General features: G+C 43.3%; 1 protein-coding gene across 7 annotated transcripts in view; it reads left to right on the forward strand.

Moving 5' to 3' along the window:
- Positions 1-15650, forward strand: part of TMEM131L (transmembrane 131 like) — a 185707-nt gene that overhangs the window by 156822 nt on the left and 13235 nt on the right. For all 7 annotated transcript variants that reach the window (XM_023513471.1, XM_023513472.1, XM_023513473.1 and 4 more), the window contains 3 exons: positions 9788-9912; positions 12798-12964; positions 14629-14814. In XM_023513471.1, the coding sequence (XP_023369239.1) occupies positions 9788-9912; positions 12798-12964; positions 14629-14814 (478 nt within the window). The remainder of the gene's footprint in view (positions 1-9787; positions 9913-12797; positions 12965-14628; positions 14815-15650) is intronic.

The raw sequence follows: 15650 nt of genomic DNA on the forward strand, positions 1-15650 counted from the left end.
TCCAACTCCTGGGCTCAAGCAAGTCTCCTGCCTCAGCCTCCCAAGTAGCTGGGACCACAGGCGCCCGCCACAACGCCTGGCTATTTTTTGGTTGCAGTCATCATTGTTGTTTTTTTGGTGGGCCCGGGCTGGATTCGAACCCACCACCTTAGGTGTATGTGGCTGGTGCCTTAGCCACTTGAGCCACAGGCGCCAAGCCATTCAGAAGGTTTTATTTATCTACTGATTAGGTGAGATTGCAGTCATTTTTAGAGAAACAGAGTTTTTTTACTCTCAAGAGAAGCTATTCCTAAGCAAGTAGGTTAACTGCTGTGGAACAATGGCAGATAATCACGTATTTCTTCTATCCACTTACTACCCACCATCTATATTTTAGGGCATATTCTTGCTGAACTAGATTACTTTTTGTCTATCTTTGTCCTCATATTTATCATCATTTTCTCTCTAAAAGTTCAAAGAAATATTCATGATATAATAGTAGAAAATGTTCTCGATTTGGAGGAAGAGCTAAATTTGCAGGTCCAAAAAGAACACTATACCCTGGGAGAAGCTGATGCATAATAACGGGCACAGGCACATTCTAGTTAAACTAACTGAGCTTTAGACATAAAGAGTTGTGCAAAGGCAGGAAAGTCAAGAAATACAAACTTGAGCTTGCCTCAGGTTTCTTCATAGGAACATCTAATGTCAGAAAAGAGTGGAACAATATCATTGAGGGAAGGGAGTTGTTAACAGAGAATATGGTGTCCATTTGAGTTGATAGGCAGGTACAAAGGCAGCAGGCAGACACCTTAAACACAAATGAATTCATGAGGCTTACTTGAAAGATCAAGTTAATAGGCTGGGCATGGTGGCTCACACCTGTAATCCTAGTACTCTGGGAGGCTGAGGCGGGAGAGGTGCTTGAACTCAGGAGTTTGAGACCAGCCTAAAAATAGAAAAACTAGATCGGTTTTTCGGTGGAAGTTTGTATTCCTTTTTCTCTTGCTTATTAAAAAGAATAGGCTTTTATTAAAAATAGAAAAACTTGCTGGGTGTTGTGGTGGACACCTGTAGTCCCAGCTACTCCGAAGGCTGAAGCAAGAAGATTGCTTGAGTCCAAGAGTTAGAGGTTGCGGTGAGCTATGATGCCATGGCACTCTACCTAGGGAGACAAAGACTTTCTTAAAAAAAAAAAAATTCAGGTTAATGAAATTTAGCTAACCAAGATAGGAATAAAAATAAAGACGGCGCATGTGGCTCAAAGGAGTAGGGCGCCAGCCCCATATACCGGAGGTGGTGGGTTCAAACCTGGCCTTGGCCAAAAACTGCAAAATAAAATAAAGACTCGAGATTGAAGAAGGCATAATAAAGATCTGTTGTTAAGGTTTTGATCCATTTTATATCCAGAACTAAGATGAAACGATTGGAAATTATAACTGCAGAACAGATTGCAAATTTTAAAACTTTAACAAAGTAAAAATAGTAATATAATGTGCAAAACACAGGAAGTGTTTTGAAGTGAGAAGTAGGTCAAAATAAATTTTGATTTTTATCTTTCTGGGTAGAATGCCAGCTATGTAAAAGTGGAACATGTAGTTTTAAAAGATTGTAATTTAAGGAAATATTTTTTCCAGTCTTTTTCCTAAACTCAGATCCTTAAGGAATTAATATATCACGTGTAGAAGAAACAATTACTCAAAAGTTGGCAGTTCCCTTGGTTCTACTTTAGTATATTGAAATTCATATAAAACTGAGCTTTACATTTTTATTTAAAAATTACATGCAGTCCCAGTGTTATAAATTATTCCCATCATCTGTTCTGTCATCCTTAACGTGTGTACACTCGTAGAAGAATATTTAAAAATAGGTTCGTGAAATTAGTTATTTGTGAGTGGTAGGATTTGGGATGATTTCTTTTTCCTTTCTTTATGTTGCTCTGTTTTGCTTAAACTTTATAACAAGTATGAATTTTTTGTTTAAAGAGAATGGAAGTGATATAAAACAAGTATGTCACAGGTGTTTCAAACTAAGAATTTGCAGTCTCTTGAGAAAGGCAAGATAATTCTGTGTAGTCAAGCACCAAGGTTAATGTATAGTAGGGGGATTTCAGAGACTAAAAATTGAACTTGAACTGCAGTGGTCGTGGAAAGCTCCTAGAGGAGGTGGGAACATGTGTAGGTGAGTGTGGGAAGGCAGAGAGGGGCATCCCTGAGCCCCATAGGCAGAGGCACCAAGAAGCAGCCACTTGTTGAAAAGTAGTGGGAGGGAAGAGTTAGAGTCTCACCAAACTGAGAAGGCCCTTGAATTTTGAAGGGCCTTAGACTGCTAAGTTTAGACTTAGCAGATGTGGTGGCTCATGCCTGTAATCCTAGCACTCGGGGAGGCCAAGGTAGGTGGATTGAGTTAGCTCAGGAGTTTGAGACCAGCCTGAGCAAGAGTGAGACCCTGTCTCTACTAAAAAATAGAAAAACTAGCCAGGCCTTGTGGTGGTGCCTGTAGTCCAAGCTACTTGGGAGGCTGAGGCAAGAGAATCACTTGAGGCTCGGCGCCTGTGGCTCAAGCGGCTAAGGCGCCAGCCACATACACCTAAGGTGGCAGGTTCAAATCCCCAGCCTGGGCCTGCCAAACAACAATGATGGCTGCAACCAAAAAAAATGGCCGGGCGTTGTGGTGGGCGCCTGTGGTCCCAGCTACGTGGGAGGCTGAGGCAGGAGACTCACTTGAGCCCAGGAGTTGGAGGGTGCTGTGAGCTGTGATGCCATAGCACTCTACCCAAGGGGATAGCTTGAGGCTCTGTCTCAAAAAAAAAAAAAAAAGAGAGAATCACTTGAGTCCAAGAGTTTGAGGTTGATGTGAGCTGTGATGCTACCATGCTCTGCGGAAAATGACAAAGTGAGACTCTGTTTTTAAAAAAAGAAAACAAAAAAAGTTTAGACTTTATTCACTGGATCTTGACGGGAAACATGGTAACAGAGGTGACAGTAAGGTGGTGGTGCCTGCAGAGAACTGGAGAAAGGTTGCCTGATGGGGAATTACAGAATCAAAAAATTTTAAAAGCACGTTTATTCAAAGAAAAAGTTGTTTTAGAGGGTTTGGGCTGAGGGTTGCCACTTCTGAGACCTTATTCTCAAATCTTGGAAAGCTATTGAAGGTTCCTAAGTTGAGGGGGTGGGAGGGGAGGGAAATTGGTGGGTAGTTAACTAGTTAGAAGCAGCCTATAGGCTGTGATCTTTTCTAGAAAATATCAGCTGGATATTTTCTAGTTCAGTTTCGCAAAGTCTGGCAGGATGCCTGCTGCATGGAACCAGTGTGGTGGTGTATGCCCGCATATAATTTTTGAATGAATGGGAGAATAGTTGAGTTTTGAAAGATCAGCCTGAGTGTTGGAGACTGAATTGGAGAGGGAAGGTGAGTACCAGCTTTCTGCTAACAAGGATGCTGTTGCCGTGGCAGGAGGTGTGATGTATATTGGGGTGGGAGCTGAAGTAAAGGGTAGGAAAAGTAGATAAGACATTTAGAAGAAAACCCATCAGGACTTCTTAGCAGTAAATTGCATAAAGGAGAGGAGTCATGTTTTTTTGTTTTTTACATAGCCATTTATAACAGACTGCTCCAAGGTTCAAAGTCTAGGTAATTAGAAGTGGGGGATTCTGATGTATGTGGTGAGCTTGCTTTTCTGTCATCATAGCAATGTCATATTGTACTTACGAGCATGGGCTTCATAGCCAGACTTCCTGGGTTGGGATCTTGTGTGGCCCTCATTTTGTAATGTTGGCTAATTACATAACAACACACTCCTCCTGCAAAGTGTGGATGATAACGGTATACCCACCTCATAGGGTTGTGAGGTTTAAATCGGTAAATGTGAGAATTGCTTTAGAATGGTAGCACTTAACTAAGTACCAACAGGTAGATAGTAAGACCCAAAGAGTGACCGGGAGGATGACGGGCTTAGCAGCAGAGAGGGCTGGCTGGACTTTGAAGTGATACGTGGGTAGACAGAAGGAGCTAGAGAAGTTGAGTGTCCTTGACACTTGATTTGGGAGTTAGATGTGGATTCTCTGAGGGGTGTGCAAAGGGAAGACCAGGGGCCCAAGCCTGAACCTGGAGGGTGGGGGTGAAACAGTGTTGAATTTGCAGACAGGCTGAGGGTATAGCAGATACGCACACAAAAAGGCCTAAAGATGAGGCTAGGGCCCTCTTTCAAGGGCAGAAATGGAGTCAGTGAATTTGGGTAGTAGAGTTGGGATGTTATTAGTTGAACCTAACATCCTTTGATAGGGGCTTTGGGGACTTACTTGTTGGCCTGCACAGAAACCTCCTCTGAGATGTGCCAACTCCATAGCCACATGGCCTCATGTTCTGGGAGGTCGAACAATTACCCCAAGGTCTCCTCAGCCCGGGATGGCCCTGAGGGGCACTGGTGCTGCCCCTGGCTCCTGTCTGTTGCTTGCATGGGCACCATTTCAGGCTCTGCCCCTGCCCCGAAGTCTTCCCTGGTTCTCTGTGTCAGACTTAGTTGGGCCCTCAGGGATGGCAGTTTTCTTAATTTATTCAAGTCATTTCTTTTCTGTGTCTTCACTAGGAGATCTTTGAGGGCATGTGCCTTGCCTTTGAACTCTGTCGCCCAAGTTCAGACAGTTCTTCTACTTGATCCCAATAGTTCTATAAGGTCCTCTCTCTTTGTTTGGTCTGTGACCTGTGGTAGGACAGATATTTGTACCTAGCGGCAGCAGCTGGCTCTGCAGGAAGCATGCCTATCCGAGGGGTTTGGAGGACTCCGGCAGAACTATGTGGCCCAAGATTGTCATCCAGTCACCCAAGGTGGATTCTTGGTGCAGATTTGGGGGCTGTGGTTTGTTATTCCTTTGGTGTCTCTGTGACTCACTCCTTGTTTTGCAGAACTGTTTATTGTTCATTTGGAGAAAATCATTCTCAATAAGCACATTCCCAAGTGCAGTGCTCAGTGTTTGTTTTTCTTGCACATTCTTAGGGCCTAACTTTGCAGCTTAGAAAGTTGTATAAATCTGTTTATGTAGTATACTAGGAGCATTGCTCTAGATTTACTGGCAAGGAAGGTTGAAGCCCAAGTTTGGAATCCACAAACTAAATTTTAGCCTTAGCTTTTTATTTTTCCTTTAAGCAGATTTTTTTTCCTTAGAAAAGTAATTCATGATTATCATAAAAACTAGGGGAGAAACTTTGTTTTCAGTGGTTCATCATTTAGCTATGCCACAATTTAAATCATTGTCCTGCTGTTGGACGTTAAGTTTGTTTCCAACATTTTACTTTCATAAATAACTCTGTGTGAACAGTTCTGTTCATAGCTCTTGCCTATATACCTGATACATCCTTGTTATAGATGCCAAGAAGTAGAATTAATTAAAGGGCATCAGCTATTGAAGATTGCTCATGTGTGCTGCCAGATTGCTTTCTACAAAGTTGGTGCCCATTTATGTTGGGTCACTCTGAAAGTTTTGAGACAGACTGATAACTTATAGCGTATTATTTCTTTTCTTTTTTCTTTCTTTTTGAGACCGAGTCTCAGTAGGCCTGGAGAGTACTGTGCCATCATCATAGCTCACAGCAACCTCAAACTCTTGGGCTCAAGTGATCCTCTTGCCTCAGCCTCCCAAGTAGCTGGAACTGTAGGCACCCACCAGAATGCCTGGCTAGTTTTCTATTTTTTAGTAGAGATAGGGTCTTGCTCTTGCTGAGGCTGGTCTCAAACTCCTGAGCTGAAGCAGTCCACCCGCCCCAGCCTTCCAGAGCGCTAGGATTATAGTTGTGAGCTACCCCCCTCCGCCATAGCCCATTATTTCACTTCTAAGAAACAGAGTTGACAGTGCCCTTTCTGATTCACTAGTACAAGTTTCACCTTGATCAGCTTATTGATGTTGCTGGGGGTGGGGGTAGGGCTTCATTTGTTTTCATTGGTGAGGGGTTTATGTTTCTTGATTTTTATGTATCTCAAAACTTTGGGAGTGTTGGTTTCATTCTTCTCACCAACATCAGTTGTTTGCAAAATCTTGGTCAGTGTGATAGGTGAATACTTTTGACAAGCAGAAGAAAGTAAAACTACTCATCCAAAATCATACTGCTGAAAGGAAGAAACTCTGTACATTAAGAAGTAAATATCTAACCCAGTGTTGCTTCGACTGCTCAGAGGTAGACACTGGTTAACAGGATCCTGCTTCCTCAGCTGTTTCTTGGTATTTTCAGGCATAAACATGCATCATAAACACATTTTTTTTTCTAGAACCAAAATGGAAAAATGAAATAGAAGCTAGTTTCATTTGCCTTTTCTAAAAACATTATTTTATTATGAAATATTTTAGATGAGCTCTTTGTGTTGTTTTTCTTTTCTTTTCTTTTCTTTTTTTTTTTTTTTTTTTTGGCCTTTTGTATTTCTTCGTTTCTTTTTCTTTCTTTCTTTCTTTTTTTATATAGAGTTTTACCCATTTTGCCCAGCAAGAGTGCAATGATATCCTCATAGCTCACCATAGCTTCCACCTGCTGGACTCAAGCAATCTTCTGGCTTCAGCCTCTTAAGTAGCTGGGACTGCAGGCTCATGCCACCACACCCAGCCAGTTTTTTTCTGGTTTTGGTAGAGACAGGGATCTCGCTCTTGCTCAGGCTGTTCTTGAACTCCTGAGCCCAAGTCATCCTCCCTCGCAGCCTCCCACAGTGCTAGGATTACAGGTGTGAGCCCCATGCCCGGCCTGTATTTCTTCTGTGAACTTGTTTCTCTGTGTTGTCTGCCAAGTTTCAAATGTTAGTGTTTTTCTTTCTTTCTTTCTGTAAGAGCACTTTATATGTTAGCAGTGTTAACTCTTTGTCCAGCACTATGTATCAGAGTCTTTTCCTGGTTTTGCCCTTTCCCTGAATGCCCTTGCACGACCTGGACCTGTAGTTTCTCTTCTTTGACTTCTTCCTTTTCTTTTAGTGAAGCTTACGAATCTTTCTTCACCTTGCCATCAATTAAATCCTCACCTCTGTCAGGGTGAACTGAACTAGTTCAACAGTTATGATGATTATAACTAAATCTCATATAAAGTGCTTACTAGGTGCCAGGTAATTTAATCCTTACAACCGTCCTTGGAGGAAGACTCAGAAAACTGAAACAAAGAGCCAGAGTAATTTGCCCGGGGATCACCTAGCTCATCATGAGAGAGTGATATTAAAATCAGGCAGTGAAGCCTCAGAGCCCCTGGGCTTCGTTGCGGCTTGGTGGGACTCGGTGTCCTTATTGGGCCCAGCCTCCTCTCTGTAAGGCCCTCTGTACCAGAAAGCAAAGAGCCAGACTGACCTTTCCTCTTCCTGGGTTTCTTGACAAGCCTGTGGCTTTGGTCTCTGGTTCACTTTGTCCTCTCCGTCCCCTGCTGCCTCCACTGCAGGCCTGTTCTCTTTCAGCCCCATCATGTCAGATCCTTCCTCACTGCCTGTTGCTTCGATGATGCTCCACAGACAGAGGTCTTGGGTTGGGTTTTCATTCCTTGCTACATCTTTTATCCTTTTGCTTCCTCACTGTTTGCTTTGTCCTGTCGCCCCTGCGTGTTGCTCATGGGCCCTGTTTCTTGGTCATTCCATTTAAAGCCTCTGGGTCCAGCTTGCCCAGCACTTTCCTTGCCTTTCTGATACTCACAGAGAATTCTGGCTGCCCTTGTCCACCTCTCAGTAGTCCAGTGGAGGACCCACATCCTCACCCTCTTGCTTGCATGTGCTGACTGTTCTAGCCAGTGGATTTGAGAAAGGCAGCCAAGTGTCGGCCTGACTGCTGGCCAGCTCATGTTATCTCTGACTCCACTTAGAGATGGGGTCCTGTATTTGTACCTGATTTTGGAGGGCTGGAAAGGCTCAAGTACTTGCTGTGGTGACAAACTTTTGTTGGTCCTGGGGTGTCAGGGGAGGAGAGGGGAAAACTACAACCCCAGTGAGAAATACACAAAAGAACAGTACATGAATGAATCTGTGAATCTGTGTATGTGTAACATTTAGCACTGGATCATGAGTCTGTGTCTTTCCTGTGTCTGTTTAGCATCAACTCAAGCAATTGGCATAAGGTCCTATAGTCAAGGCTTTGTATAGTTCACTTGTCAGGTTTTTAAAATACCTTCAGACTCAGAAAAAAAATTAATACATTCTTATGGGGGGAGAATTAAAGGAGTATAAAGAAGAATAAAAAATTCCATAATCCCCCTGCTTATATAGCCACTTTCATTTTATTTCTAGTGTTTGCTGTGGTGTGCATGTTGCTTTAATAGCCGCACAGGGATTCTTTTCTTTTTATCCCTCCAAGTTATATATGTTAGTCAAGTATATGTTAGAACTTGATGGCTCAACCCTTGTGGCTCAAGTGGCTAAGGCGCCAGTCACATACACCTAAGGTGGCGGGTTCGAATCCAGCCTGGGCCCACCAAACAACAATGACAGCTGCAACCAAAAAATAGCCGGGTGCTGTGGTGGGTGTCTGTGGTCCCAGCTACTTGGGAGGCTGAGGCAGGAGACTTGCTTGAACCCAGGAGTTGGAGGTTGCTGTGAGCTATGATGCCACACCACTCTACCTAGGGGGATAGCTTGAGGCTCTGTCTCAAAAAAAAAAAAAACTTGATGGATTCTTACTCTGATTTCTGGATCAACCTTCTCAAAAAGAAGATAAAATTAGCCAAGTGTTTGCTTTTCGTGAAATGTGAATCCCTTCAAGGGTCAATAGGAAGAGGACTTTCTGGACTAGACATCTGCCTAGGGGTGGTCGCTGGAGAAGACGTTTTCCTCTTGAAAAGACCTAACATCTTTAGAGATAAATCTTTTAAGCCCTTGAGTCTCGTGTGAATTGCTGTCAGCTGACCGTGTCTCTGCTTTAAGGGGGCAGTGTGTGGAAGGAAGAGAAGCAGTAAGTATTAGAAGATGTTAGAGACTTTAGTTGTTTTAAAATTTCAAAAAGCAAGGAGAATTCATCTCCCCTTGAGTCTGTTAATAGGCCATGCATGACATTAATAGAGGATAAAGTCCAGATTTAGAAAACCATACATATTTAATACACATTTCTAAAACTTACATATATGAGTATACATCTCACGCAGAATTAAGTTTTTCAAAAACACATTTAAAAACATCAAGCAGCTGGGCATAGTGGGTCACATCTATAATCTAACCCTTCGGGAGGCCATGGCAGGAGGATCTCTGAACCCAGGTGTTTGACTTTGCAGCAAGCTGTGGTCAACCCACTGCACACTTGTCTGGGTGACAGAGTGAGACCCTATCTCAACCCCCCCCCCCAATCACATTTATTCTTGCCTTACTTACCCAAGAAGGTTAAATTAGTCTGGAGCATTCTCTGGAGATTTGATTGTTCTCCTGAAGTTCATCTGTAAACAAATAGAAACATAAATACACAATGTGCTCCTAAGTTGAGTTTTTACCTGATTTTTTTCAGTAGTACAATAATTCATGGGAGTTGCACATACCAAATTAACAGGTGAAGGTTGGAGGATTTATTGCTGAAAAAGTTAACAGCAAGCTGACCATAAATTGCTAGCAGATGTTTTTCCTTTCAGCCCCTCAGGAATTTTATGGGCAACAATTCTTTTTTTCTTTCTTTCTGTGGAGCTTGAGGGAAGTAGAGTAAGGAGGGAAATGAAAACAAACTAGAGATGGAGAAACATATGTCTCGGATTTCAGCAGCACTGGGACCGTTCTGAATGCAGATGGAATTGGTCTTCAAAAGTTAAAAAAAAAAACTCATAAGTTTTTATTTATGTTTACTCAGTTTAAACCACTAAATGTTTTCTTTTTCTTCTTTAGCAAGAAGATCCTTATAGGAAGAAGAAGCTTCAGGAGAAAAAAGAAGGAAATTTACAAAATTTAAATTGGAATAAAAGTCGAACGTGTAGAAAAAACAAGAAAAGGGGTATTGCTCAGGTCTCAAGGTGTGTAATTTCTATAGTCCCTTTATAATTTTGATCTATTTTGCATTTTATCATTTTCGTTTAGTTATTATCTTTTATTCATGTATTTCTGTTAATGCTGGCTACAGACAAGAGTGTAGAATAGATGTTTGTATTTTGACATTAAAACATATTTGTAAAATTAAAATTTCCCCATTATGTTTGTATTTTGCTAAAAATACCTTAAAGTGACTAAAGTTTTAGATTTTTTTCCTTGATAAAATGCTAAAAGCTATGGGAAGTTGTAGTGAAAAAGTGTAAGCAAGGGTGTCCAAACTTTTTTCTTTCCTGCCACACATTGGAAGAATAAGAGTTGTCATGGGTCACACATTAAATTCACAAACTCTAATGAAAGCTGATGAGCAAAAGAAAAAGTCCATGCGTACTTTTCCTGATCTCCGACAGTGCTGATAAGCAGAATAGCCCTCAGACAATCTGCATGAGCTTGAGGGGTGCAGGTTGGACACTCCTGGCTGCCTCCACGGGAGCCCCTCATTCTGCCTGTGAAGTGCAGGAGCATTTGTGGGGCAGGAACTAGAGAAAACCATTAGATACAGTCAGGCCTCCTGTTCTTAGTTCAGCCACTGACCTACCTGGGCTATCTGGGGTCATAATGATGCAGTAGATTTGAAGAATAAAGAAGATTACAATTCAGGCAAACTTTGCTTCAGTCCTGCGGAGGGTAGATTCTTCGCAGCTGAGTGAAGTGAGGTGCCCAGACATTGCATGGTCTGCTTAAAGCCACAGGTTGGTAAGGGAGGAGCCAGAATTGGAGCCCCTGCAGTTTGCACGCCGTTTTAGGAAGCCGGGCTCATGTATTTCATCTCCCTGAGCTCCCATTTTCTTATCTGTAAATGGAGCTGGGCAGGGATTGTGTAAGGATCCTGTATTGCCGGGGTGCCAAAAATACTCCTGAAGTCAAAATTTACACAAATTTCTCAGCTTGAGGGTTTTTTTCATGAGGGACAATAGTGTTTACAAATCCCCCAGAATGCTCCCTGCCCCATGACTTATAGCCTCAAAGTTTTGGTTTCTTTAGTCAAGCTTCCAACATCACACACATACTCTCTCACACTCACTCTCACACACACACACATGCGTGGGACCCCTAGAAGAGACATTTTTCCCTGCCTTTGCCTCCCAGGGTCCTTGGACAGAGCCTTTCAGGTCTCCCACTCACTGAGGACCCACCCCCTACCCCCTTTCCAGAGCCCTGGTCTCATGCAGGAGGTGGAGTTCCACCCATCTGAGGTTGGTTCCCCCCACACCCATCTGAGGTTGTCCTGCGAGTGCATTAACGTGTAAATGAGCAGTGAGGCCTGTTTCCTGTCCAGTAACCCCCAGCCCCACCAGCCACTCAGACTTGTTCTTTTTTTGAATTCTGGTATCTAGGGATTTCTTTCTTATGAACTCTGCTAGATATTTAAATGTATTTAAATGTTTCTCTGGCAGTTCCAGATTTGCATGAGGAGAGGGTTCTACCTTGCTGCAGTTCAGCTTTTTACTGGGCCAGAGCACAATGGTGCTGTTTAGGGGTGTGCTGTGGACCCCTGGGGGGAGTTGCTGTCTTGAGCTCCCAGCCAGTGGGTTAGCATGTGACATGCTCACCAGCAGTTCTCATGTGCACTCACTGGTAATGGTCACACAAGTGCACACAAGAAACAATGTACATATCTGTTATTACTTTCTTGTTAACACTAAAAGCTAACTATTGACAGGTAATTTTCCTTATTTGGGCTTGGATTATGTAGACTAAATTATTGGAAAGTACCAAGGCAGTATTCTCTAGAAAGGAAAAATCAGACCTAGTTATTTTCATTTACTTTACATGTGTTTCCATAAACAGGCGGTTTGACGATGAGGTCACTTAAAAGTATTCTATTTTCCTAATAATGAACATATAGAAAGATATAAAATTAGAGTGGAATTTCACTCATTAAATGTTAGTATACGTTTTTGAAAGCAGACTTCTGACACTTAGAAGAAATAATGAAGTTGTTGAAATGTTAACTCTCCAGTAGCCTGTAGCTAATCGTGTTTTGGATCGTGATGCTTAGGAAGTGGGTTGTTGTTGAATTGTCTCTTTTCTTGGCTCTTGTATCTGTCTATATATTCTTTTTTTGTTTTTTTTTTTTACCTTGATTAGAAATAAGTAAAATCATCCAATACATCTCACATATTTGCTCTTCTTACCTGCCATTCTGTGAACCTAATATTTAGGTAACTGAAATAATCATCTAGGTACTTCTGTAGTATTTTCTACATTTCTGTGTTGCTGTTTATGAAATTTTATTACAGGTCCATCTTTGAATTAGTTCATGGTCTCGTAAGTGTGGTACTGTCCAACTTCAATCCTCAGGGGAAGAACTTTATTCTTCCTTGTAGCCATTGCACCTTTCATAACACGTCACGTCGTCACCACTCCTATTTGAGGAGTCTTTGCTAAATGAAGGAATGAAATGCATTTAAATTATCACTGAGTACCTTCTACCAGACACCAGGGAGCAAGTTCAGCTATTTCGCTAGCCAGGAAAATAAGCCACGAGTTCTGTGTTCTGGTCCTGGACCTGCCACTTGTCATGTGACATTAGGTGACCTTATGGAGTCTTATTCCTCTCACTGTTAAGCTATGCAAATAGATTAGATGAGCTCCAAATTAATTCCAGTCCAAAAGTGGCATAATCTTTTTCTTACATAGCATTGGCATCCCTCCCTGCTCATCATATTCTCCCCCCAGACCCTAAGAAAGGAGGCCACAGGTTGTCCCAGGTTCATATTTTCACCTCTGATAATTCTCACGGAAAAGAAGTCTGTATGTATAGATGATAAAATACGCATGCGATTTTTTTTTCTTATGGCTCTTCCAGGCCTTCTGAACAAAGTGAACTAAAGCTTATGTGCAGTGACTTTGAGAAGTCCGAGCTGAACAGCGACATTGATGTGAGAAACTGGTGTATACAGGAAAACACCAGGGAGAGCTGTAAAGCAGATGCCGAAGTTGCAAGCAGCTTGCCTGCTGGGCAGAGCGAGGCAGGTGTGTAATGATAGTGAGCTATGAATGATCTGCTGTGAGAATACCTGTTTGCTCTAGGAGAAGTATTCAGGGAGAGAAATGGCACCTCTGTGTGCTCTCTTTACCGGCACCTTAGCTAATTAGAGCCCAGTTGGTGAGCCCAGAAAGCTAAGATTCTTTTGAGCTTGAGTAGGCCTCTGGTGTGCCCCTTGAAAAAAAAAATCTGGCTATTGGTAGCTGTCCTCATGCACGTTGCTGAAGGAACAGTGGTTGCTGGCTCCACACAAGAGCCCCTTGGTGAAGGAGGGGAGTCTCCAGGTGAGACAAGGTTACCCTTGACCCAAGTCAAGTGATTTCTGCAGAGCTGGGATGCTGCCCTGCCCTAGGACTGCTGGGCAGTGTAGGAGACAGAGGGGCATCCGATGCTAGGTCTAGGGTCAGGTGCAGGATAGCAAGGGGGCTAGAGGGCCACTGAATTTAGCAGTACGTGTCGGGTACAGAGTGGTGGAGGGTTGTGATCCTCTCAGTCAACACCCACTTTCCCCAGACACATGCCCACATAAGTGCACACAGCCAGCAAAGTTAATTCATTTCTACCTCTGCCCTGTAGTGTTTATTCCCTAGACACATATGTTGCTTTTTTTTTTTTTTTGAGACAGAGCCTCAAGCTGTCCCCCTGGGTAGAGTGCCATGGCATTACAGCTCACAGCAACCTCCAACTCCTAGACTCAAGCGAGTCTCCTGCCTCTGCCTCCCAAATAGCTGGGACCACAGGCGCCTGCCACAACGCCCGGCTATTTTTTGGTTGCAGCTGTCATTGTTGTTTGGCGGGTCCGGGCTGGGGATTCGAACCCGCCACCTTAGGTGTACGTGGCTGGCGCCTTAGCTGGTTGAGCTATAGGCGCCGAGCCCCATATGTTGCTTTTTATTCTTATTGGAGGTTCTTCTCACCCACACATCAATCATATTTTGAAACTCCTTCCTAGTGGACAGTTTAATAAAAGAGAGGGAGAAAATTATCTATAAATATCCAGCCCAACAGTGTAGCTTCATTTTTATGATGGAAGTTGTGTGTTATTTCTAGAACCATTTTTAAGTCACAGTTTTAGTTGGTGTTGACCACCTTAGCCTCTAATTGCTCATGCCATAGGTGGAGTAGACAGCCCATACCCTACTGTTTCCTAAAGTACCACCATTAGTTCAAATGAACTCCTCCTCTATTCTTGCTAGGTGAACAGAGGTCGCTGACTCTCAAGCCAAACCTTGTCTTTCTCCTATTTGCCTCTCTCCTTTCCTTAAAAGTGGAATCTAGGCCAAGCAAGGTGGCTCACGCCTGTAATCCTAGTACTTAGGGAGGCTGAGGCAGGTGGATTGCTTTACCTTAGAAGTTCAAAACTAGCCTGAGCAAGAGCGAGACCTCATCTCAACTATAAAAATAGAAAAACTAGCCAGGTTTGGTGGGGGGTGCCTGTAGTCCCAGCTACTGGAGAGGCTAAGGAAAGAGGATCACTCGAGTCCAGGAGTTTGAAGTTGCTGTGAGCTATGATGATGCCACAACACCCTACCCAAGGTGACAGTTAAGACTCTGTCTCAAAAATAAAGAAAAATTAAAAAAAATTTTAAAAATGGTAGGTAGTTGACAGTTGCTTAAGTGATATATGGCTGCTCTCTCTTATCTCCTCCAGAGGGTTACTACCAGAAACCTGAGAAGAAGTGTGTGGACAAGTTTTGCTCCGATTCCAGCTCCGACTGTGGGAGCTCCTCAGGCAGCGTGCGGGCCAGCCGGGGCAGCTGGGGGAGCTGGAGCAGTGCCAGCAGCTCCGATGGGGACAAGAAGGCCACAGTGGACACCCAGCATTTCCTGCCAGCTGGTGAGTCCCAGGCAGAGATCCTGGCACTATTGAGTAGCCTGTCTGCCCTCCCGAGTGTCTGGTACACGATCTAGGGGACAGATGGGCCTGTGGGCTGAGACTTCACTTTGGACTTCATTCCCTTTCTTTTTCTTTACACTCTCCTCCCTCTTTCTTTCCCTTCATCATCATCGTCATTTTTATTTAGCATCTATCTTTGACACAGTTGAAGGAGCATCCACACTATCCCCATCTAGCAGTAACTGTCCCTTCTTCCCTCCCTGTAGCCCCGGGTAACACCCTTCTGTAATTCTGTCTGTGGATATGCCTGCTCTAGACATATCAGATAAGTAGGATTGTTCAGCATGATTATCTTTTTGTGACTACGTAATTTTGGTTAACGTAATGTCCTCAAGGTTCATCAGTGTCCTAGTATATGTCAGGATTTTTCTTCCTTTCTTTTTTTTTTTTTTTTTTTTGAGACAGAGTCTCACTTTGTTGCCCTTGTTAGAGCGCTGTGGTGTCACAGCTGACAGCAACCTCAGACTCTGGGGCTTAATGATTCTCTTGCCTCAGCCTCCCAAGTAGCTGGGACTATAGGCACCCACCACAAATGCCTGACTATTTTTTGTTGCAGTTGCCATTGTTATTTAGCAGGCCAGGATCAGGTTCCAACCCTCCAGCCTCGGTGTATGTGGCTGGTGCTGTAACCACTGTGCTAAGGGCACCAAGCCAGGATTTTTCTTTATTAAGGCTAAATAGTGGCCAGGCACCTGTGGCTCAAGTGGCTAAGGTGCCAGCCACATACACCTAAGGTGGCAGGTTCAAATCCAGCCCGGGCCCACCAAACAACAATG

This window comes from Otolemur garnettii, unplaced genomic scaffold, assembly GCF_000181295.1.
Source record: "Otolemur garnettii isolate 467f Iridium unplaced genomic scaffold, OtoGar3 scaffold00041, whole genome shotgun sequence".
Classification (NCBI taxonomy): domain Eukaryota; kingdom Metazoa; phylum Chordata; class Mammalia; order Primates; family Galagidae; genus Otolemur; species Otolemur garnettii.